General features: G+C 38.8%; 1 protein-coding gene across 6 annotated transcripts in view; it reads left to right on the top strand.

The window, feature by feature from the left end:
- Tbc1d30 (TBC1 domain family member 30) overlaps positions 1-26,172 on the top strand; it is an 87,558-nt gene that overhangs the window by 32,059 nt on the left and 29,327 nt on the right. For 3 of the 6 annotated variants that reach the window (XM_048805743.1, XM_048805747.1, XM_048805746.1), the window contains exons 3-7: positions 15,871-15,932; positions 17,166-17,231; positions 19,028-19,153; positions 21,081-21,266; positions 25,138-25,306. In XM_048805743.1, the coding sequence (XP_048661700.1) occupies positions 15,871-15,932; positions 17,166-17,231; positions 19,028-19,153; positions 21,081-21,266; positions 25,138-25,306 (609 nt within the window). Of the gene's footprint in view, positions 1-10,740; positions 12,411-12,458; positions 12,759-15,870; positions 15,933-17,165; positions 17,232-19,027; positions 19,154-21,080; positions 21,267-25,137; positions 25,307-26,172 lie in introns of those variants that run through there. The other 3 variants (XM_048805740.1, XM_015483054.2, XM_048805745.1) reach the window with 3 other exon arrangements.

The raw sequence follows: 26,172 nt of genomic DNA, 5'->3' as shown, positions 1-26,172 counted from the left end.
AATCTATGACAATGTTCTCATATAAATTAAAATGTCTTAAAATACTCTTATGTGCTTTTACACTACTATATTAATGGTAGAGAAAATATTTAAATAGAGAGCTTACTGTATGCCAGGTGCTATGGTAAATGCTTTACCTCTATCATTTGCTTCTTTGAGTAACCCTTAAGGAGTAGGTACTTTATTGCCCCATTTTGTGAATGAGGAAGCTGAGGTAATTGAGATACCCAGGTTTACATCAGTACTGAATGGTCGAGCCAGGTTTCAAACTCAGGCAACTGGTTTTAGAATCTCTGCTTTTAGCTACTATCCTAAACTGACTGCCCTTAAATCTATAATTACAGGAGCATTTTTACCTGATGTCTAGAGCCAGTGTGTGATATCTGAGCATTGCATATTTTGGAAATTTGTCAGGGAGACTAAGAATAGTGTTTGTGGATTATTTTTTGTACATTGCACAAATGTTAGTCAAAATAACTGTTCGTAAACACATCTGCTTATTTTTCTTATACTTGAATAAGAAGGTTTTTTAATGGGTAGGAAAACATGACATTCTTCTTAACTTGATGAATTTATGATTTTATTTCTTTTTAACATCTAAGTACCAAGTGTGAATTTATGATTTTATTTCTTTTTAACATCTATGTACCAGAGCCTCATGCTAGCTGCAGGCAGGGGTGGGGGTCAGGTGCAACCATGAATAAAATAATTAGTCCTTATACTAAAAGAAGTTTGTGGTTTACTGAGAGGAAAAAGTAATATATATATGATAAATAATTCAAGGGCATGGGTGAGTCAGGTGTGGTGGTGGGAAGTGTAACATATGGAATTCAGGTGTTGTGGCAGGTACCATTTTAAAATAGAGCAGCAGAATCCGAGTCTGATATTCTTTGTGTGCCATAGATACAGTTAAAAAGACATTTCCTGAGTTTGTATTATGGATCAGTCTCTATGGAAGAAAATTATTTTGCATTTCCCTAAAATATACTGTAGTATGGGTTGAGCATCCCTGGTCTAAAACTTTTTGAGTACTGGCATGATGGCACCACAAGTGGAAAATTTCACACCATAAAACTTTGTTTCAGGTACAAATTTATTGAAAATATTATAATTGCCTATAAAAAGGCTATTTGTATAAGGTATATACAAAACACAAATGAACTTCATGTTAATACTTGGACTCTACCCTCAAGATATCTTGTTATATATAAGCAAATATTTCAAAATCTAGAAAAAAATAATTCCCCAGTTCAAAACACTCTTAGCCCCTGCCATTTTGAATAAGGGATACTCAACCTGTAGTTAGTTTTCAAGTGTCAGGAAGGTTTAAAATTTAGAGACTCAGAAGTAATTTTTAAAAAATTTTTGTAGTTGGACACAACACCTTTATTTCACTTGTTTATTTTTGTATGTGGTGCTGAGGATCGAACCCAGGGTCTTGCACATGTGAGGCGAGCATTCTACTGCTGAGCCACAACCCCAGCCCCCCCAGAAGTAATTTTTTAAATGACATAATCTATTCCCTCCCTAGGTGTTGGCATATCTGATGATGCTGGCCTTAGGCCAGAATGACATACTGTTAAGTGATACTCTGCTGTAAGTGGGGACTAAAGACAGTGGTAATTAAAGGTGCCAGCACTGCTATACTAAGTACATGAGCACAGTAGCCATACTGGTACTGATTCTAGAAGAGGAGGAGAATGTAGAAAGTATATTTACTAAGAGCTACTGCTTCCTTAGGAATTTTTTCTCTATTAACCAAACTGTAGGTTGACTTTCAAAGTTGAGAACATAAATATGACCGTTTCCCAGGTTACTCTGGTAGATTCTTATATTTTTATAACAGCAAAGACAAACATGAATATAGATCACCAGATATGCAGCCCTTTGAAACACTGTGGCCTATATTGACTGATACCATAAATCTGTCTCACCCCCAAGTATCTGCCACCTGTGAAACTCAGGAGAACAACATTCCTTTTTATGTAGTTCCTGGTGTGATTTAAAATTTCTTACATTCACTGCCCTGTGATTTAACCATAGCTGATTGTTATGCTAGCCTTTATATTTAGAATATAGAAACAAAACACACATATCATTTTTATTAAATGTTTCTTTTAAGTTAAAGTTTTCATATTGACTTTTGAATGACAATGCAAATTCGCCTTAAACATGTCTAGGCTTTATTTGTGGGAGTTATCCTGTTTATTATAGCTTTTTGGCTAATATTTTTTCTTCCTGATTCTCTGAACTTCCTTGAAAACAAGCTTCATTTGAAGAAATAAAGTTCTAAACTGCTTTTTGGAATTTCTAGATGAAGTAGTAACAGAAAAATTATATATATGGAGGCAGGTTCAAAATGAAGTTCTGCTAGGAATCGTGACTTCTACTTCTAAGTTTAAATTGATGTTATGGTACAGACACAACAAATGTAATCATTCAGAAATAAGAAAATCAGGAACTGGGGTTGTGGCTCAGTGGTAGAGCACTTACCTAGCATGTGTGAGGCACCAGGTTGATTCTCAGTACTGCAAATAAATAAATGAACAAAATAAAAGGTCCATCAATGTCTAAAAAAATAAGAAGATCAATTAATAACGAATTTAAAGCTTCTAGTTTCATACATCATACATAGTCATGCACTTTTTTTTGTGTGTACATGTATTAGGGATTGAATCTGGGGTGCTTAGCCACTGAGCCACGTCCCCTAGCCATTTTTGTTTTGAGACAAGGTCTTGCTAAGTTGCTTAGGGCTTTACTAAGTTGCTGAGCCTAGCTTTGAACCTGCAATCCTCCTGCTTCAACCTCCTGAGCCACTGGGATTACAAGCATGTGTCACTGCACCCAGCAGTCATGCACATTAAAAAAAAAACTTTTATATTTTAGAAAATGACTTGGACTCACTTTAATTGCTTGAACTTCTAATGCCTGTCCTGGACTCTTCTACAATGAGAATAATGGCTTAGAGATAATGTAAATTTCTAACAAACATAAAAATTCAATTAGTTTGGAATACTCTTAATAAGTCAAGTAGGTAGAATATTTTATAAATTTTTATCTGTATTTTATGATGAGGAATGATACTGAAAGGATGTTTTGAGTTAAATTTCAGTTTACCTGAAAATATAACCACCCAAACTGTATTCTTTAAGCATTGCAGCTGCCCAATGTTTATTTTGGATTGAGGAATTCTAATAGAGTAATGGACTTTCTGCATATCTGTTCATTTGACCATAGAGAATCCTAGGGTTGAAAGCTGTTTTGCTGATCTGAATGGTCCATCCTCCCCTCATTTTAAATGTCCTTTCATAGCACCTCTGCCTGCTGGGCCTAAGAACTCCACAGGAGAGGACAATTAGATCTCCTTGAGGCCATGGGTTTCCTGTACAGTTAGAGCATTCTGACATTGTGCTGACATCTGCCTCTTCACAACTCCCATTTAGCAGTTCTAAGCTAGCCCTTTAGAGCAAACATAGAGCTAATCCCAACTGGGTTGGGGCCATATACCTATAATCCTAGTGCCTCAGGAGGCTGAGGCAGGAGGATTGCAAGTTAGAGGCCATTCTCAGAAATTTAGTGAGGCCCTAAGCAACTTAGTGAGACCCTGTCTCAAAATAAAAAAAATTTTTGAAAAGGACTGGGGATATGTGGCTCATGGTAAAGGGCTCCTCGGCATAATCCTCAGTACCATAAAAAGCAGCAACAACAAAACAAAAACAAAGCTGATTTCAGGATTCCTACCAAGAGAGTGAGGGCACCGGCTAAGACAGTAAAAGATGAGATCTGGCATTATCGGTAGGGCTTTGGGCCAGTTAGACTTGCCCTGGGGGCAGGGCTTGGATCCTGCCTCAGCGGGCCTCTGGGTGATCTGCTGACAGTGCCATGCTAGCTGCTGACCTTTCCAGTTACAAGGCACACCCATTAAAGAAGGACAGCCAGGTTTAAGTGTATTTGGGGCCTGCTTTGTGCAGGGCTATACTATTGACTTTCATTTTGCAATTCGTTCTCACAACAACTCAAATATTGTTCATTCTAAAGATGGGAAAACTGAAACCCATAAATTAGGTTACTTGGCTAAAGACATAGAGCCAGTAAAGAAGTGATGTTGGGACACTACCTTGGTCTGCCATGTGGGCACTCTTCTGACATGCCATGTTGCCTCCTGGAGGGTGCTGGCAGGTGCCGTGACCGTGTGCCTGCACACATTCCCACATCAGTCCACACATTTGCACCATCTCTTCTGAGTGGACTCAACTTGCAGACCTAAGGCTTCCAGGCCTGCCAAGCCAATGCTATCATTGATGCCAATCTCTCTCCTCTTCCTGATACTCCTCTCTTATCAAATTTAAGTATATTACTTTCAGAGGCATCAGCCTTTTTATCTAGGGATGTATTTTTAAGCCAAATAAATCATCACTGATTGGTGTGAGAAACTTCTCCTTGCATATCCCTCCCCTGGGACAAAGGAATCATAGAATGGCTTGGTGTAAAGGGCTGGGGAGTCCAAGCTCAACAGTTCATCATGAGCAGATTAAACACTGGTTATATATTCTGAAGGAATGAGTCTAAGTCTCCCAGTTTCACTCCTGATTTATCATTGAGTGCAAAAATAAGAAGAGCAAATGAGCTTTGTCCTCAGATGTTTTCAGATGATATATAATAGCTCAGTGAAACAAAGCTCTGGGAAAACATTTGAACATACAAATCTTTTAAAAAAATTTTTCTTTCCCTATTTGAACATGTATTTTATGTATTTTTTATTCTAACTTGTTATATATGACAGCAGAATGCATTACAATTCATATTATACATATAGAGAACAATTTTTCATATGTCTGGTTGTACACAAATTAGAGTCACATCATTTGTGTCTTCATACATGTACTTAGGGTAACAATGTCCATCTCATTCCACCATCTTTCCTACCCTCATCTCCCCTCCCTTCACCTGCCTTCCTCTCCCTCCCCTTTGCTCTATCTAGAGATTGTCTAATCCTCCTATGCTCTCCCTCCAACCCAATTAAGAATCAGCATTCTTATATCAGAGAAAACATTTGGCATTTGTTATTTTGGGATTGGCTAACTTCACTTAGCAATAATATGATTTATCTCAATACTATATATTCTTCAATTCCATCCATTTACCTGCAGGTGTCATGATTTTATTCTCTTTTATATATAGCACATTTTCTTTATCTATTCATCAACTGATAGGCATTTAGGTTAGTTCCACAGTTTAGCTATTGTGAATTGTGCTGCTATAGACATTGATGTGGCTGTGTCCCTGTAGAATGCTGTTTTTAAGTCCTTTGGATATAGACTGAGGAGTGGGATAGCTGGGTCAAATGGTGGTTCCGTTCCCAGTTTTCCAAGGAATCTCTATATTACTTTCCATACTGGCTACACCAATTTGCAGTCCCACCAGCAATGTGAACATACACATCTTAAGAGGTAGAAATAATGATCTCTTTTGAAGTTTTTTTTTTTTTTTTTGTGTGTGTGTGTGTGTGTATGCGGGGTGCTTCTAGGGATTGAACTCAGGGGCACTCAACCACTGAGCCACATCCTCAGCGTATTTTGTATTTTATTTAGAGACAGGGTCTCACTGAGTTGCTTAGCACCTCGCTTTTGCTGAAGTTTTCGAACTCGAGATCTTCCTGTCTCAGCCCCCAGAGCCACTGGGATTACAGGAGTGTGCCACTGCTCCCGGCTTTACATAGTATTTTAAAGGATTCCTTCATACTATCCTTATTGCTACTCACTCCTGGAACTGTAAACTCTTGGGGATAGAACATGCCTGTTTACACTTGTATTTTTCATGTGTCCCTACACAGAGCCTTAGCCACAGTGGTTGATTAATAAGTGTTTATTTTATGAATGAATGAATGAATGAAAGAAATACAAAGATGTCTATTTATGGTCAGTATAAACCTAGCTCAAATATAGGTTGACCATGATTAATTTGAAAATCCAGAATCTGAAATGCTCCAAAATCCAAAACATTTGGGGCAACCGTATGCCACTGTCACAAGTGATAATTCCACATGACCTCATGTTATAGGTCACAGGCAAAACTAAGGCATGCCAAAATTATCATATAAAATTTCCTTTAGCTTTGTGTATAAGGTGTATTCTCAACACAAATGAATTTTATATTTGGACTTGGCTCCTATTCCCAACATACCTCATTATAGATGTAAATATTCCAAATCTGAAAAATCTAAAGTCCACATCACTTCCACTCTTAAGGATTTCAGATTAAGATACTCAGCCTTAGTATTTAATTGTTCTCAGTAATCATGAGGCAAGAAAAAGTACTTCACAGAAAATAATTGGCCAAGAAAAATAATAGGATGCTTTCTTAAATCTTTGATTAGTTTTATGTCTGAGAGTACATGGATCTGGCTTCAGAGGTGTTAAGTATATTTCTCATATAGCACTCTGAAATGGAATTTCTACCTCACCTGTGAATTAAATGATTAGATAAATTAATTTTAAAATTTATGTTCTGTAAATGTAACTGGTTTCTTTTTCTTTGCTTTTCCAAAATATTTGAGTGTGCTTAAGGGGAATGCTGAAGGTGGTTTTGTTTTTGAAAGTATCTTGTTAAAATATATGGTCTTGAGAAAGCATAAACAGGAATACTGGGAGGGAGCAGAACCAGGCGGTGTGTGATTTGTTGTTGGAGTTTCAAAGCTTTTCTGTTCTTTGTTTGACAGAACCTTTTCTGTGAATTTAACAAAATACAAAAGCCACACCTGACTGTCTTAAAGGATGCCTGTATTTAAATAGAGAAGTTGCTTTTATGACTAAAAGGAACAAATCATATAAAAAGAAAATGAAATGTTCCACGTACATAATATGGTGTCAGGTAATTGTAAAGATTTTCCCCCCTCAATTTCCACTTACTGCCCTCCCTCTGTGTCTCTTTTATGAGGGGAAAATTATTCTGATGCTCATCACCCTGGTCTTTATAGTGTATAGTCTTTGTTGTGAATAATGAGTTGAATTAAGGTCTTACTTTGTCATAGGTCTGAGGAGAATGTTCACTTCTTTTGGAACTGACCACGGACGCTATATTAGTCAGCTTTTTGATACTATTAAAAAAAATACCCAAGATAATTAACTTAGAAAAGATTTATTTTGGCTTTCAGTTTTGGAGGTTCTAGTCCATGATCTAGTTGGCTGTTGCTTTGGCTCTGTGGTAAGGCTGCATATCATGGCAAGAGCCTGTGGTGGATGGAGCAAAACCACTCACCCCATCAGGAGCCAGGGAGTGAAGAGGAAGAGACAGGGTGTCCCATTGTCCCTTCAATGGTATACCCTCAGTGACCTAAAAACTTGTGGTAGGCCCAATCTCTTAAAAGTTGCACCTTTCCCAATAGTGCCACACTGGGGACCAAGCCTTTATCACATGGGTGCATTCAAAAATCCAAACTACAGCAGGTACTAGGAGATATATGTTACTTTTACTACTCAGGAGTTATTGATACACCCTAAAACTTTGTGGGGAGAAGGGAATAGCAGCTTTTATGCCATCAGGCTCCTACTTTATTAGTTAGCGTGAGTGCAAAATGGGCCGATCTCATGCCCAAGGGAGACAGCATTAGATCTGATGATCTAGTAGGATAACTTCTGACCCTCAAAGACTCTGTGCTCATGAACAGCTGCCAGGGAACTCAGCAGCATGCACATGAACTCCAGGCCAGCTTCCCCAGAGCAGGCTGGCTCCCTGTGGTTTTTCTTTTTCCTCACAGCAGGCTTCCAGGGCTTTTTCTCTTACTAATTGCCACCACTAGTTCTGTTCAGTCCCTGAAGATAAGCACGTAGGCCTTTTTTATTTTAAGGCTTTACTGTTAAAAAAAAATAGTAGCAATAGGAAATCAGAAAAGTCTCAGACTTTATTCCCTCTAGAAGCCCTTTGAGACATAGCATTTATTCCTTATGTTGGGCGTTCTTTTCTTTCAATCTTCTTCCCCTGTCTCTAGTTTGCTCTTAAGGAAGCCTCATTCCCAGCACGTAGGCTTGATGATGCAGGAAGTGCTGAGTGGTTCATAATTCCCTGTTTCAGCCTGGGAGAATGAATCTCTGAGGATGTCCCAGGAGAACTGGGCTCTGAGACATTCTGGGCATTTTCCTCAATGTCTTTATTTTCTTTAGCAATACAAAGAATAGTTTCTCATCTGGTGTAAAGTTTACACTGGGCCTTCCTTTCCCCAAATCCAGCTTAAATCGTAACTGCTCTGGACTGTGCCAAGGTATGATTTGCCCATGCATGAATTCACTGTTATTATTTGATTAGTAAAGATCATTTGATGAGTAAAGAGGGATGGTGAGTTGACCTGGCAGCTGAAAGCCTCAGGCACATCCATGCCAGCTTGTTTCCTTTGTAAGTTGACTTCAGATGACATCTTTTGCTTTTTGGAAAACAATATCCCAGACATGAAATAAGAAACTGTGAGTCACATAATAAATATAATACTAGGTTTGTGCCATGGCTGCTTTTCGAGTATTGTATTTTAGTCCTTGGTTAATTATCTGTTTGCTACAAAAATTGGCAGTCCTGGCTCTCCTCTCCAATGTAAACAAAATAATATTGTTAAATTCCTTTGCTGCTTATTGCCATAATAGTAGAATTTTATTTTCTGATTCAAATTCTATATAGTTTTAAAGTAGGAAGTTTTCAGGAAAGCTTTTTCTAATGATCAGAGTCAGTTTTTCCTTGTAATAAATCTAAAGAAGATGGAAACAAAATGTTCGTTTTGAAAGTAAACAAGCTCCTGTTAACATCAGGAAGAACAGTAACTGAAGAAGAATTTCAGAAAGAGGTCTTTTCATCAGCCATGACATATCAGGCTGACTTGACAGTCCAGGGTCTAGACTTTGACTCTGGCAGTTCTGAAATTTGACTACTTCAGTTTACTGAGCATTGAGCATACTCAAGGGTAGTGACTGCAGTTAGCTGATAAGTACATTCTCTCCTCTGCATCCGTCAATATGAGAAGCCAAGTGATATTTAGAAGTTTGTTTGGTGAGACTAGCATCAGAGCCAAAGGGAGCTGGAGATGGTCTGAGTGGCTTGTGTCATACAGCCTGTATATCCTCCCCACTGCAGATGGTGTGGTGGAGCAGAGACCATTGCTCCTCCTTTTGAATAGCAAGCCTGCCTCTCTTGCCAGCCCAGTGCATGTCACTGAGTGTGAATAGCCTCTTGTTAGAACACAAACCCCTCTGAGTTTTGAGCAGAGGAGAGTTCTGGGAGACAAGATGGTACATGCATTGACCATCTTGTTCTCCTAGTGTTTCCTGTTCCTGCAAGTTCTCTTCCTTTCTTTTTGGGTGTTCACCACCATCTTTAGCCCCAAGGGCATATTGGTGCCTCTAAAACACGGGCCAGACAAAGGCAAAGATGGGCCTCTGTCTGTTCTCAGCATAGCTTAAATAGGCTGGAATAGTCAATGGATATCTTATTAATGTTAACAGAAAGATAAAAGATAATGAATGTGTGCCCAAACTGCAAAAGCACCCAGCCGATGATTGATAGATCTCTGTGTCTGAGCTTGGTGCAAAAGGTCAGGAAATCTAAGCAAACTGTTAATAATGACCAGGCTAAAAAGTGACTTTATCTTCTAAAGTGATGTGTTTTCAGAATGCTGCTTTTTTTTTTTTTCAAGGCATCTTTATTTCAGTCAGGCAGCTATAATTGAATAGCTCACACATCCCTTATCAGCCTGTTTTGCTTTTGCACGTGACTTTGTTTTAACAGATTTTGTTTTTATACATTTCATTTTTAGAGTTGTACCATTTCTGACAATGTCCTCAAATTCTGGGGGCACTGCACAAGTCTCAAATGTACTGATTACAACATAAGTGTGCCAGAGTCACAGGAATGACTTCTTTTTATGGCTGGTTTAGAATAACATTATGAAAGCATTTAAAAATATTCAACTTTTTCCAGTCAATTGTAGCCATTGTTTTTTTAAAAGTTTACTTATTTATTTACTCTAATTTGTTATACATGACAGCAGAAGGCATTTCAATTCATAGTCCACATATAGAGCACAATTTTTCATGTCTCTGGTTGTACACAAAGTAGTTACACCATTCGTGTCTTCATACATGTACTTAGGGTAATGATGTTCATCTCATTCCAGGGTCTTTCCTACCCTCACGGCCCCTCCCTTCCCTTTGCCCTATTTAGAGTTTGTCTAATCCTCCCATGTGTAGCTATTTTTTTTTTTTTTTGATAATCCTTTTTTTTTTTAAGTTGTCCATGAAGCTTTTGTTTTATTTATTTATATGTGGTGCTAAGGATTGAACCCAGGGCCTCACACATGCCAGGCAAGCACTGTACCACTGAGCCACAACTCTAGCCCATAGTCATTGTTTTTGATAGTCAAATAATTTCATCTTTGGTCAATCAGAGCTTATTTATGTGGTTCTTACGTCCTTTTGACATGACCCTGTTAATCTGGGAGCACTTCCTTCCTTTCTGAGTTCATCAAGATGTTTCAGGCTCTCCTACTTTTTTTCTGGTCCAGATATGGATTCGGTCACTCCTGAAAAGAGCCTTTGTTCTTTTTAGTGGGGAATGGTATTTAGGTGCTGGGATGTTCATTGCTGCTGAATTGTCTGTCCTTCTAAATCGATCCAGTGGATATATTTATTTTTGGAAAAGGAAAAAATGAGTTCATGCCAGTGATTTCAATTTAAATATTGTTGTAGTATTTTAAAGAAAACTGGTTTCTTTGTTGTATACTTAAATTTTCTGTCACACTGAAAAATCTTGGCTCTATTTGACACTAATGTAATTATCTGTTTGCTTTATTCTATAGTGTATATAAGTTTAAAATACCAATATTATTCATAATAATAATGATACTCCTGAATGAAATTAATATTTTCTTTCAGCTCTATTTGCTCTTGGAATATATACCACTATCAATGAAAGTCATATTGTGTTCTAAATCAATTATTTTTTCTGTATTCTTATACTATCAATGGCTGTTTAGTTAGGATCATTTGCTTTCATTCATTTTTGAGACTTTAGAGTCTTTTTTATAAATTTTATTAATATTGTTAATGTTATTCCACAGTCAAAACTATATAAGGCAGGGCTGGGGCTGGGACTAGGCAGTAGCACACTTGCCTGGCATGTGTGAGGCACTGGGTTCGATTCTCAGCACTGCATATAAATAAAATACAGGTCTATCAACAACTAAAAAAATATTGAAAAAACTACATAAGGCAAATCCAAAGAAAGCTCAGCTTTTCATTCCAATCTTCACACTGTACCCCCTCCCAGTTTTTATATTTCACTTTTGGTTTATTGAACTAGTGTTTCTGTTTCCAAAGAATAGCAAATACAAATATCTTTATACCCTACCCTTTTCTTCCTCATTCATTTTTGTGGTAAATATTCCATTGTTTTAAGAATGGCTTTTTTCTTTTTAACAGCAAGGAGGGTTAATCCTAGCTCAGAACTAATGAAGCTCTGGAGAGATGAAGAACCACTTCTTTTAAAAACTGCTCTTCAATGAGAACACTTTTCCAAAGATCCATTTTTTTTTTTCTAAGAGAAATAATCATTTAAAAAAGTGTTTTTTTTCCCTTTAAAAACCACATTTTCTATGCCTCTCTAAGCTGCCATGAAAGAGTTTAACGCAATTTGGGGGGAAGATTGTACTTCACCATCTGTCAGCTTCAATGCCACGCTGCCAGATTTGTCCTGTGGCGGACTGACCTTTGGTTCCAAGGCTGCTTAGATGAGGCAGCTTGCTGGTGTTCTGCACCTGAGGCTGGCTCCCTTTGGAGCCCTCTCCAGTCCTCTCTCCTGGGAGAAGCGCGGAAAACTGTTTTTGGTCTCCTTGCGGTCCCGGATTCCCTGATGCCCGGGCTACCGGCTCCAGGGCGGGGGCTGCCCCGCCTGCGCACAGCGATGCTGGGATTGGGGGCGGGAGCGCCGCCTTCTTCTCCCGCTCACTGGCTCCCGCCCTCCCTCCCTCCGCGCCCCAAGCCCTTTCCTGCTTCAGCTGTGCTGGCTCCGCACTGCAGATGCCCGCGCCTCCCGATGCTCGGCGGCTCCCACGGTGCTCTCAGGTCCTCTCGATCCCTGGAGGGCTGGTTGCTGCTCCTAGGCACCCTCGTCAGCTTGGAGTCACTGAGCTCTGCGCCTGAAGCCGCTACCCCGACGAGGCAGCGGGGACCGAGGAGGACAGCCGCGGTGCTGGATCCCGGGGTGCTCTTGGATGCGGCAGGACAAGCTGACCGGCTCCCTGAGACGCGGGGGGAGATGCCTGAAGCGACAGAGTGGTGGCGGCGGTGGCGTGGGCACCATCCTGAGCAATGTGCTCAAGAAGCGCAGCTGCATTTCGCGGACCGCGCCCCGGCTGCTCTGCACCCTGGAGCCGGGTGAGGACCCGGGGCTGCAGATGGGGCGCTGGAAAGTAGCGTGGCGCCCTGGAGCCGGTGCGGCTTGCACCCTAGCCTCCGCTGGACTCCGCTTAGGCCAGGCGCTGTGGCTTGGTGCTGGCGGAGCTCGGTCGGCCTGGGAGGGCACAGTGCGTGGACCAGGGCCTGGGCACCAGCAGTGCCTCCTGAGACGCGAAGAATGGGCTGCTCCCGCCCGCGGACCCCCACCCCGCGGCCTGTGAGCCGGCCTCCTGCGCGAGGTGGGGAGGTGCGGGAGGCTGCCCCCGCGATCAGAGGCTGCGCCACCTATTGTGCTCCGGGCTCGCAGGAAGCCAGACCTTGAAAGAGGTGTGTGGGGTGGAGAAAGGCACAGGGTTGACACCAGAGGTCGGAGGGGAAGGCTGCGACTGCGATACAAAAATCGAATATATGCTTTCCTGAGTGTGCCTGTAATGAGTCCCAGGGTCAGCCTGTATGAACCCTCTAATTTGAGCCTTGGTGGGGAGCAGACAGGAGATCCTTGATGTAGGTAAGGTTTGGGAGCACGCCTGGCCGTGGTAGGATAGGCCCTTTCTGCCAACAGCCTGTGTTTACACGTCCCTGCTTCTCCAGGCTGCATAACTCGGCGTCAGCTCCACCACCCAGCGTCCCTCCCGGGCGTTTTAAGAGGCTGGCGCTGCCAGCTGAGTGCAAAGGGAGCCAGCTGTACTCGCAACGGTGCTTGGCGCTCACCTTTCCCTGGAGTGGCCCGGGCTGGGCTCCAAGAGTGTTGGTCATCTCCACTGCCCGCCCCTCAGCGACTGCTGGGACCTGTTATCAGCCAGTTGTGGGGGATTCAGCCCAGGCTCTAAGTCCCAAAGGATGGAAAGCATTGCTGCCTTCCGAACCTCGTGGTTTCTTTGTTTTCCTCCCCACGGAAGTGTCTAGTTGCAGAAATTGTAGTATTTATTCGTCATCTTCTTTTACCTCTCTTTAAAAAGGAAAAAAAAACTCCTTCCCATGTTAAAAGTGTTTTATATTTCTGAATCCTGAACAGCTGTGATTATCAGATGAAACTTAAACCTTCTTTCCTCCTTTATTCAGTTAGAAGAAAAGGGGGTGAAAATGACCTGATTTAAGCTTTTGTATGCAGGCGGCAGATGATCAATTCCACCTAAATTCTCTGACTCATTTTTGATTATGGGAAAATAGTTGTGGTTTTGGCTAACCAACTCCTGCTGGGTTTCAGCTTGGAAAGGCAATCTGTATGACGCCCAGCAGGTGCTCCAGAAAAGTCAGAGGAGGATATTTGGTTAAACACGTTAAGAAATCCTGCAGTTTTAGGGCAGCAGGAATAAGTCAGCTTGGGACTGACTTATTGGTCTTAATTGCAGTAAAACAAACGTAATGATTATACACTCCTCCCTTCAGCACCCCGCTTCTGGACAGCACCCTCCCAACACAGTTTTGTTTATTAAAATGCCTTTGGAGCTAGAGGCACTCTTGGACTTCATTTAAATCATCTTACAGAGATGAGAATTAGTTGGGTACTTAATTTTTCTCCGAAGAAGAAAATCATCTATCCAGGCAGAGTGTGGTTTTGACCCCAAAGCTTTGAAGAGAAATATCAAGGCATTGATATTTCTACCGTAGCTTGACTTTAGAAATCTAGGTCCCAGGGTTGGGGTTGTGGCTCAGGGCAGAGCTCCCACCTAGCACACGCGAGGCCCTGGGTTCGATCCTCAGCACCACATAAAAAAAAAAAAAAAGATATTGTGTCCAACTAAAAGCTAAATATTAAAAAAGAAAAGAAAAAAAAAAAGAAAAAGAAAAAGAAATCTAGGTCCCAATACCGTGTATCCACAGCACTCTTCCAGGGCTCCAAGAAGAACATCTGCATCCTGTCATGGAGTTGGGAAAATCAGATACATCTCTTTCCTGATTCTTGTCTCTAAGATTTGTCCTTTAAAAGACCAATCTACTTTGTTATTACTCTTACTATATTTTATAAATTCTGAAGATTGTTCCTATTCATACCACCCTTCAGCATTGAAAATGTGTAGATTTTCAACATGCCTAACCTGCAACCAATAACTTGTAGGTAAAAATATAATTTGATTTTTGTAATTTATAAAACTGAATGTTATTGATAATGTTTGGTATTTCTTGGACTTAAAAGCAATGTCTTTATTATTATTATTTTTTTAAATTTATACATGACAGTGGAATGCATTACAAACAATAAGTCTTTAAAAAAGTGATTTAAAAGGTCACGTACTTGATTTTGAAATTGTAGAAAGAGGATTTATAGTATTTTAAGATATGATTTTATTTTTATAGAATTTAAACACGTAATTTCATTTTAATAACAATACATAATTCTAATACAGAATTTTGAATGAAGACCTTTATACCCTTTCCAATTTATTTACTTCTGTTCCATATATTTGGAATTTCTATCAAAGAAGATTATCTAAAGTTGTTGATTATTTGGGATTAGAGTTCAATTATGTGTTTAGTTTGTAGTTTGTAATTTAATACACATAATGTTTTATCTTCAATGAATAAGTCTATCAAGACAGAATTTTAAAAATATAAAAATCTCCATCGGTCTGGAGTTGTGGCTCAGCGTTAGAGCACTTGCCTAAGCATGTGTGAGGCCCTAGGTTCGAGCCTTAGCACCACTTAAAAATAAATAAATAAAACAAAGGTATTGTGTCCAACTACAACTAAAAATAAATATTTAAAAAAACATAAAAATCTCCAAACAGAATTGTTATAATGGATCAAAAGGAAAGGCAATGACATATATGTGTATATTTTTTTTCTTCTTCTTTGCTCTGGTGCTGGGGATTGAACCCAGGGCTTTGGCCATGCCTTGTAAGTGCTCTACCACTGAACTACATCCACAGCCCCATAATATTATTTTATAGCTTTGGTTATTCCACTAAAGTTATCATAATAATCTTAGTCCATTCAAGCATCCTGGAAAAACAAACTCTAAGTAGAGAATTATCTTCCTACCTTTCATTAATATTAATTACACTGTACCTGGAGATTTACAGTTAGCCATCACAACCATCCTCAGAGATAGACATTATTGTTTTAATTTTAAAGATAAAGGAATTGAGGTTGAGACAGGTGAAGCAGTTGGTTTGAGTGTGAGAACCAAGGTTGAATGGAGGTGTGTGTAACTCTAGTCCTGTGGCGCCAGGTTTTGTTTTGTTTTGGCACTATTCCAGGTAGCTGTGGAAACTACCATCCCAGGTGATAAGCTCTATTCTATTGCCATATGGTATCTTCCTGTTTTAATAATGAATACATTTGCTTTTTATTTTAACAAAATTGGCTATAATTTAGTAAAAATACCTGGTTTTAAAAATTTAAATAATTATTCAGTAGAATCAAGGTTTATTCAGATTTTTGATATAATTTGTCATAGTTTCCATGAATAACAATGATTTACGTATTTTTCTTTTAGGAGTTGATACAAAATTGAAGTTCACTCTTGAGCCATCTTTAGGTCAAAATGGTTTTCAGCAGGTAACTTCATTTTTGCTTTGAATATACTCTTGTTTGGTGGTACCAGTAGGGCACATTGAGATATAGTCTCAAAGTTTGAATATTAGCATATACTTTGATATGCATAGGAAGATGTCAGAGGTTTTTTTTTTTTTTAACCCCTTGGTTTCAAGTAAAATAACTTTTGAAGCTACACATGACAATTTTTGCATTTTCTTTTTTTGGGGGGCACTGGGGATTGAACACAGGCACACTTAACCACTGAGCCACATCCCAGCTCTTTTTTATATTTTATTTGGGGACAGAGTCTTGCTAAGTTGCTGAGGCTGGCTTTGAAGTTGTGATCCTCCTGCTCCAGTCTTCTGAGCCAGTGGGATTACAGGCCTGTGCCATCATGTCTGGCCAGTTTTGCACTTTCTATAAATGGTAAAATTGTTAATTTTTTTAGCTTTATTTTATTTATATGTGCTGCTGAGGATCGAACCCAGTGCCTCACACATGCTAGGCGAGTGCTCTACTGCTGAGCCACAACCCCAGCCCTGAAAAAGTTTTAATAACCAAATATTTATTATTCTGAACTCATAGTACATGTTTTGATATATACACTTGTGTGTGTATATGTATATATGTGTGTGTGTACATATATATGTATGTGTGTGCGTGTATGTATATGTGTGTGTGTGTATGTATGTATGTATATATATATATATTTTATATAACATATAAAATATATGTTGTGAGATATCTATCTATCTATCTATCTATCTATCTATCTCACAACATATATTTTGTTACCAGGGATTGAACCCAGGGGTGATTAACCACAGAGCCACATCCCCACATCCCCAGCCTTTTTTAGTATTTTGTCTATAGACAGGGTCTCGCTGAGTTGCTTAGGGCCTCAGGCCTCAGTAAATTGGTGAGGCTGGCTTTGAACTCAGTCCTCCTGCCTCAGCCTCCTGCTGGGATTACAGGCATGCACCACTATGCCTGGCACATGTTTTGGTTTTTGAGTTTCCCAATTGTTGTTTGTTTACTGCAAATGGGTCAGAGATGTGTTTAGAGTACCAGAGGTGTGGGTTTTGGGGCAGTCTTATCCCCAGACCCATAACTGCCAGCTGCAAGAAGCTTTATTTATCCTAGTGTGCTGTACTAATTGTATCATACTCTGTGTATGTCAAGATGGAGAAAAGGTTGAAATTGCTTATCCGGGTTGGTATTATTACTTCCCTGATAGCTCTTCTTTGTTCCTAGTGGTATGATGCTCTCAAGGCTGTAGCCAGACTATCAACAGGGATACCAAAGGAATGGAGAAGAAAGGTAAGGTGGATTTGCAAGGCTAAAATACAGAAAGGCTGTCATTCTGTCCTTCAAAACCTCTGGAATGTCAAAAAGTATATTCTAGATTTAGTAATTTGATACTTATTGCTTCATTATTTATGCACGCAGTAAGCAGTTATTGATTATCCATTCTGTATCATGTACTGTTCTAGGTGCTAGGGATGCAGCAGTGAAAACAACAGCAGACTGAAGTTTTTGTCCTGAGGAGCTTACAATGAATAAAATATAAAGTATGTCAGATGGTGACAAGTGCTGTGGATAAAAATAAAACACAGAAAGAAATAAGGAGAGTGTGGGAGAATAGGGGTAAGGAGGTAGAATTTTAAATAGCAAAGTAATGCGTGAGTAGAGCCCTGAGGGAGTGAAGAAGTCAGAGATGTAGCTACCTGAGGGAGAACACTCCAGGCTAAGGGAAGAGCCGGTGAAAACGCCCTCAGGTGAGAGCATCTCACCTGATACAATCCAAAGCAGAGGGGTGGGGTGGAGCACAGAGGACGAAGTGAGAAGCAATAGGGGAGAGAGTCTTAGAGGTAACAGAAGGGTGGTACACTCTGGCTGGACTTGGGTTTTTTGCTCAGTGTGGAATGGGAAGTTTGAGTAGGGGAGTAACATAATCTGAATTATGTTTCAAAGGGACAGATCTGGTGGCTAACTTGAGAATATGAGAGCCAAGGGCAGAAGGAGGGAGATCAGTTGGAGACTCACAGTAATTCAGGCAACAGATGATTTAGGTTGGGGCAGTGGAGATGGAGAGGAGGGTCAAATTCTAGATATATATTTTGAATACTCAGCTGATATGAAATTCAAGTGGGCTGAATACAATGTATGAAAGGTTTGTCCAGGAGGACTTTAAGATTTTGGCCTGACTGACTGGAAAGGTAGAGAGTTACTGTTTATATAGATGGGAGGATCAGGGGTGCAATACTTTATGATTGTATGTAGAGTTGGGTTGGTGGGAGATTAGCTGTTTGGTTTGGGATCTATTAAAGTTGAGATGCCTATTAGATATCTAACTTGAAGGTATCAAGTGTGCATTTGGACATATGATTCTGATGCTTATAAGTCTGGTTGGAAATACTAATCAATGCTATTCCTGCAAAATCAAGTTAAAATACCAAAACCTGAAATGTGTTCTTAGGATATTAATTTATAAACCTAGTTTTAATACTCCTAGAATTTGAACATTGAAAGTTCCTTAGAATAAATATTTAAAATGGCATTATGAAATGCATTTTGTAGAAGCAGATTTTCTGGGTAAGACAAAGGAGTAAAAATATCCAATGACTCTTTTAAAAAAGTTCTTCATTATGGGAGCCCATCTGTTAGTTTTATGTGTGTGGGAGGGATGATTTAAAGGCAGAGGCCTCCATGGTGAAAAAAAGGCCCCACCACCATGAGTGGCCAAGTGGGTTTTGCCCAAGCATGAAAGTAACTTAGAGCCAAGTAAAGCAAGTTTATAAGAAAATGCAGCGAATCTAATGAAACTGAAATAAAATTCCAAAAAACTCATGGCTTGTTTTCTAATGCTTGGATTGTTACTTGACACATGGTAGGAACTTTACAAATAGTTATTGAAAGAAAAAAATGAAAGGATTCAAAGGTCGCAATTCAGTACAGCAAAAATTTTGATGAGGTTGTTACAGATCTTGACGTACAAGCTTTATCTGGATTAGGAACGGTTCCCATTTTCTTGTCGGATGCAGTAACTATTTTCTAACAAAAGTGAAATTACATATTCTACTTTAGCAACCTTTTTTATTTATGCAATATTTTAGGTTTGGTTGACCTTGGCAGATCATTATTTGCACAGTATAGCCATTGACTGGGATAAAACCATGCGTTTCACTTTCAATGAAAGGAGTAATCCTGATGATGATTCGATGGGAATTCAGATAGTCAAGGTAATGCCCCTGCACTTGGCCTATAGTTCTAATGTAGAAAAAAGACTCTAAGAGCCAAATGTTTCCTAGATAGAGGATCAAATGGTCTCTACCTTTGGTCCGAATGTCTTTGTATTTTCTGCGTCTTTGTTTTATTAGTTAATAGCTTTTTTTTTTTTTTTAAAGGGGAAACTCAACTATGCCTTATTTTCATCAATTTAAATGTTGCTGGTAAGAAGAAAATGCTTGTGAATGAATGAGCTTCCACTCATATTCAATTTGTTTATCTTCATCACATGATAGGAGATTGAAATTCCTTTTTTAGTTTTTCCCCTCTAGCATAGGTTAGTGCTTTGCTAAACTGAGTTTTACATAAAAGGCACTGATTGGAGAAACTTAAAGTTTCATAGTAGAATCATTTGGCTCTTATTAGGGTCTTTGATAGTTTCTTAACTGTTAATTTATAGAGATAGTTAGAGTTGACTGATGGGTCTACCTTAAATCGGATGGTTACAGGTTCAAGCAAGCTGTAGAGGCAGCTGTGGTTCACCTACCTGTGTTATTGCAGTTGATTAGAGCCTGGTGCTCAAAGCACCAGGATGCTGATTCCACTCGATTCCAGAATAATCCTCTTATATAAGGCTGTAGCACATGCTTTTTGATTTTTTTTATGAGTGCATTACAGTGTGATACTAAGCTGGGATTTTAAAAGGATGGTTGTTTCATCTAATTTTTGGCTGCTACAAGATAGCTAATGTTTTGGCATATTTGAGTATATTTTTTAAAGGAGGAAGTACTAACTGAAGTGAGCAACTTTCTAACCTAACTTGATCTATTTCAGACAAATGATAAAAAATTATGGCATTTCACATTGCATATTAAAAACCTTTGCATTATCCACATTTCAACTGTCTCTTTGAAATTTCAGAATATGTTTCACTGAGATAAACATTTCTTATTTGAAATATTTTCTTTCTGTTTAGCTTGTGAACTAAGAGAGTACACATTTTATAATAAACATGTTATTAAGGGGATCTGTTCTTTTTCCCAATGAAGCAAATGCTATGTCAATAAAATGACTTCAGCTGCCGAAAATCAGAGTCTCTGCTTGGTAATTAAATTGTAGATATTGCTCTCATTACATATTAATACAGAACAAATGTTTCTGTCCTTACACAAATTTAAAAAATGTTTTGGATAGAATGATTTTTCTTTCTATAATATAGATTTTTTTTCTATTTTGATTTACTCCCTAATATTATTTAGTGTTTTGGTAGCTAAATATTATACCATAATTTTTAGGAGGGACTGTGAGCCTCTATCATAAATGTGTTGAAATGGCTATTTTTTAAAAATATTTTTTTAGTTGTTGATGGACCTTTTATTTAATTAATTTATTTGCATGTGGTGCTGAGAACCGAACCCAGTGCCTCCCATATCCTAGGCAAGTGCTCTACCACTGAGCTACAACCCCAGCCCTGGCTATTGTTTTTATATATATATATTTTATATACATATACATTTATTTATAAATTTTTAAAATATATATGTATACACATATACATATATCTACACACATATTTATGTATCTGTGTATATATGTGACTGATGCCCATTTAAAAAATAAACTATCAATTTATGTGAAATTATTATGTCATTTTTGTTAATTGAGTTATTTTTTTATGTTAATTCTGGGAACTCTCTAAGTAGAAAATTTGCCTGACTGATCTTCCCCTTGCACAGACAGTATATTAGAAAACATTTGAAAGAGAAAACTTAAAAAACATGTTTTGGCCTATGTGTATAAGTTACATATACATTTAAAAAAAGCTAAAAATCCATGTTGATATTTTGATCTATTTAATGGTGAGACAAATAACAAAAGGTATTTTCCTTGTGAGGGAGCATTAGCAGGTATTTTAATAATATTGCTCCCTTTATTTTTTAGGATCTTCACCGTACAGGCTGCAGTTCTTACTGTGGCCAAGAGGCTGAGCAGGACAGGGTTGTGCTGAAGCGGGTGCTGCTGGCCTATGCCCGATGGAACAAGAATGTCGGGTACTGCCAAGGCTTTAACATCCTGGCTGCGCTAATTCTGGAAGTTATGGAAGGCAATGAAGGGGATGCATTGAAAGTAAGCGTCATTGATGGAGGGGACTGGAATTCTCTTAGAGTAGAAAACTGGAGCTATAATTCTCTTCCCTGACGCCTCTCCCTTTTCCAAGGTGTTTTCCATACTTTGGTAATGACCTAGGTTAGCATTTTCTCCAGGTTAAAGCCATGTCAAGTGACTCACGTAGCTGCTGACTGTGAGGGTGATTATTTTCTAGTCTCACTTATAAGGCATCATATGTTAAAGGCAACTTAAATATTAATTGTGTTAATTATCATGTTTGTGTAACAATTAGCTGCTTAAGACAGCTAGCATGTATTACCTTATGGTTTCTTTGAGTCAGAAATCTGGGCACAGCTTAGCTGACTCAAGGTCATATCATTGTGGCATTTAAACTGTTGGTGCTTATGTTCTTATTTGAAGGCTTGACGGGTGGCGGGGGGAGCATTCATCAAGTTTGTTCATGTGGTTGTTGGCAAGACTTAATTCCTCACAGGCTGTTGAACTGAGGGTCTCTGGCTATTGACTGGTGGCCTCTTTTATTTCCTTGCCATGTAAGCCCCTATACCCCACCACTTGGTTCCTGGCATCCTTGAGGGAGCAAGAGAATAAAAGCAAGTGAGGCAGAGAAGTTCAAGGTACAGATTTGTAGCCAAATATCAGAAGTGACATCCATTGTTTTTCCATATTCTATTCCTATGAAGCAGTCACCAGGTCTAGCTCATACTCAAGGGGAAGACTACCACGAGGTGGAGGTTACTGGGGTTCATTTTATAACTGCCTACCATGCCAGTTATCTTTAATTCTGGTTGGATGGACTTATTTGGTTCCTTTGCTCTTTCATATTTGGGGTGAGATATAGAGGAGGTGGGCTGAGTGTATCTATGGAAGGTGTTTGGAGAAAGGTCATGGAAGTGAATTATATCATTACCTTTTAATCTTCGGTGTGTAGGACCTTTATTAGTTAGACACAATTCTGAAAACAACTTGAGATAAAACACTAACAATGTAAGTTTGTGGGTCTGAATGTGAGTCATGTGTCACCAGAAATAGTCTTTATGAGAAATAAATGAAGCCTTGCAAATGTGGGGGATGGCCACTGCCTTAATTGCTTAGGGCAATGTGGGTTGCCAATTCATATTTGAACATTTAAGCAGCTGCTGATTGTAGTGTTTGGGATATATTAGATGGAGGCTTGTTCTCTGTATTCAAAACACCTTCCCAACCCTACCAACTCTTGTGTTTGACTGTGGTGAATACCTCAGTGACATTCTCTATCACTGACTAGTGTGATATGGAAAAATAAGCACATGTTCCTCCTAGGTTTATACACATCACAGTGGACTTAATTATAAACCCAGCCGGACATGATCTAAGTGTGTGTTCACCTGCTCACTTTTTCCATTCATGTATTTAAGGAAATAGCTTTGAAATGACTTGTTTATCAAATAGGTGGGGTGGGGAAGTAGGGTGGTGGACAGTGACAAATTAAATGTGTGAATTTAAGACATTTTAAATTAAGAAACAATTTTATTTACTCATTCTATCACTGTTAGTATTTTTTCCAGATATAATTTGTATGGCTATGAAATGGAAATTGTTCTGTTAAAAAGTTGGAATAAGTGATTCAGGTCAGAGAGCTGGAGAAGTTTGGGAAAAGGAGTATACATTGCCAATCAACTCATGAAAGGACTCAGTGGTACCAGAGAAACTAAAATTCACATAAAAAGATGGATTGGACAAAGCAGAGAAACTGAATATTTTTATTTCTGTCCCCAAGAAAATAAGCCCCATGGAATGAGATGACATATATCATCATTGTTTAGGAATGTGTAGATCTTGTGATTAGATATTTAATATGCAGAGGAAAGTTGGGTTGATGAAGAAGCACTTCTGATGCCAAGAAAAATATCAGTGTCTGTGTTTTTTTAGCAGCCATTTTGGCATCAGCAAGTTGAAATTATTAGGGAAATTCATAGTTTATTAAAAATAGGTGAACAACTTTTTTTCTGATTTCCAGAACTGTCTTTTGTTAGTAATTATTATTAGATTTTTAAAATGTTTTTTAGTTGTCAAAGGACTTTATTGTATTAATTAATATGTGGTACTGAGAATTGAACCCAGTGTCTCACACATGTGAGGCAAGCGCTCTACCATTGAGCAAGAACTCCAGCCCAGTCATTATTTTGTTTCTAAATATTTGTCAAAAATTTGAAGCCCTTTCATTACTTACCTCATTTATTTATTTATTTTTTAAGATATATGATTTGGTCTTTGAAATTTGGTAGTGAGCTGTCTCTTTTGTCTTAACACCAGACTTTGAGATGACTTTATACTGAGAATTTTATTATAAGAATTACTAGAATAATTGAAGAAATATCTTTTCTTATTCTCATAATTTTGATGGGATCATAATTTCTTAATAATGACTTGAGTGCTTTTCTTGGTACTATATAACTTCTCCTTAGGTGAAAAGGATAATAACCCCCAGACCATTACCTTTAAATTTGCCTTTCTGTTCCTATAAATCCCCTTTCTCCAGATCCATGGAGTGCTAGGTGCCTACCGGGGTGCTCTACCCTGCTGGGAGTCTGCTCTTTCCCATCTGGGACCTCTTCCTCCACGTGGACTGAATGTACTCCTTGTCTTGCCGAGCTCCTGTTTCCCAGACAATGATACATTTACCTGGTACATTCTGTGCTGACGTAAGAAGTCTCCCTAGGCTTGTGGATCAAAAACCTCAGAGGGCTTTCTCAAGAATCATACAAAACCATAATCGAAAATTAGAAAGTATAAGCCAGGAATAAGGGGGAAATGGTCCCATGGCAGGGCTGGAAGATAGATAGGGAGATCTCTATTGATCAGAGGTAGATCGATTTTTATCTATCACTTTATTTTTTTTGAAAATAGAGTTTTGTGGTATCCTGAAGATAAAAAATGTGAGACAGCACTTTTCCGCCTGCATACAGAGCCAGCTATGATTTTGTTCTTAATTTTGTTTTTCTGGTGCTCTGGGAATGATCTGGTCTCTTATGGACTATAAAAGCAGACAGGGAAAGGACTAGGGATTGAAGGACAGAACTTGTGCATTTTTTAATATTAATTTTTTAGTTGTAGTTGGACACACTACCTTTATTTTATTTATTTTTATATGGTGCTGAGGATTGAACCCAGGGCCTCACATGTGCTAGGTGAACGCTCAACCACTGAGCCACAATCCCAGCCCCCAGAACTTGTTTTTGTGTTACTAGATCTAGTGGTTCTTAACACTTTAGAAAAGATAATACAAGTATAAAACTCAAGAATGAAGATTGTAATTTGAAGAAATCAGGTGATGATCTTATGAAAGAAATGTGGGTTTAAAACAGTCCCATTTGTTCAAACAAAATTTGGTTGTATTCTCCTGGGAGAAGAAAGTAGTCAAAAACCAACATCAGTTGCTGTAATAACCCAGGTAATTGGAAAGTGAATCTCAGGGCCACCTCAGCGTGCGTGTTTTATGATAGGCCATCTCTTGGGTTTCGTATTGACGTGGTAAACTACTCATCCAGGATTCCATGCTGAGGCTCCTGCTGGTGGCTGATGAAGCCTGTGCTTTCTCATTCCTCAGTGAAGCTGAGAGTTGTGTGATCACAGCTGCTTATGGGGTCTGGTGGCCCATCTAGGAATTTCAGAGGGCAGCAGAATTTGGGTCTAAGTTACTTAGATAATTATGCTGCCTTCTCCTTACATCAGGTGTAAGTGAGCCTTGAAAAATTGGTACTGACACATTTAAAGGAGAGTTTGCTTTGGCTAATTGCATTTTATCTATTTGAATTATATTCTTTTAATTTTGGACATGTTAGGATTTTGGTTGTTATGAAGCTGTATTATTCTTTATCTTTTTCTTTAGATTATGATTTACCTGATTGATAAGGTACTTCCTGAAAGCTATTTTGTCAATAATCTCCGGGCATTATCTGTGGATATGGCTGTCTTCAGAGACCTCTTGAGAATGAAACTCCCTGAATTATCTCAGCACCTGGATACTCTTCAGAGAACTGCAAACAAAGAAAGTGGAGGTTGTGATGTTTCATTGCTATTAAACCTTTAAAAATATTTGGCTTGTGAGATTCCACTCTATACATGAGCTAACATTGAATGGAAATGCAGGTTTCCGGGTATCTCTTTGTTTTTAATTTTTTTTTAAATAGACACAATACCTTTGTTTTATTTATTTATTTTTATATATGTGGTGCTGAGGATCGAACCCAGTGCCTCACACGTGCTAGGCAAGCACTCTACCACAGAGCTATAACCCCAGCCCTTCCAGGTATTTCTGTTGTAAGAGTTTGGTGCAATGAAATAGATTCCCAGAGAATAAAAACAAAACTGAAAATACAGATATAGGGTCATGTGTTAAGCCTCTAGTTAGTCATGGGTAGAAAACAGGTTGAGAGCCTAACATCCCCTTGGTACCAGATCAGAAACTAACGGGATATATTGTACTCTAGATGAAGAATGGTGTATGTGTCTTATTGTCTAAAGTGCTCTACACTGGCACCAAACCTGTCGGAGTTAAAGCTGAGCTTCAGGTACCGTTTAGCACAAGCTGGCTTTGGAGAACCATTGAGGCTATGAAAGTGCAGTTCTCAGAGCTGCTGCCATCTAGTGGCCTCATCAGCCTTCAGCAGTACCTGGTTGAAGTTGGTGCAATTACACCCATTGTCTGTGCTCTGATATGGGAAAGAATGTTTTGTTTTGCTGTTTCCTGGACTTGGCTGCTGGTTCCTGTTGTAGATCATGCATTTGTGGGTTAGTCGGACCCACACATTTAAGTCTTGGAGCATATTAAAGGATTTTGAGGATCTAATCTTTGATTAAAATACACTGTGATATTTTAGTGACAGCTGGGTGTCTCTAAGTTTTTTCTCCTAGTCTATTTGTA

The sequence above is a fragment of the Marmota marmota genome, unplaced genomic scaffold (genome assembly GCF_001458135.2).
Source record: "Marmota marmota marmota unplaced genomic scaffold, marMar, whole genome shotgun sequence".
Taxonomy (NCBI): Eukaryota; Metazoa; Chordata; class Mammalia; order Rodentia; family Sciuridae; genus Marmota; species Marmota marmota.
Note: the sequence above shows the minus strand (reverse complement) of the source record. Positions and strands in the feature narration are given on the sequence as shown.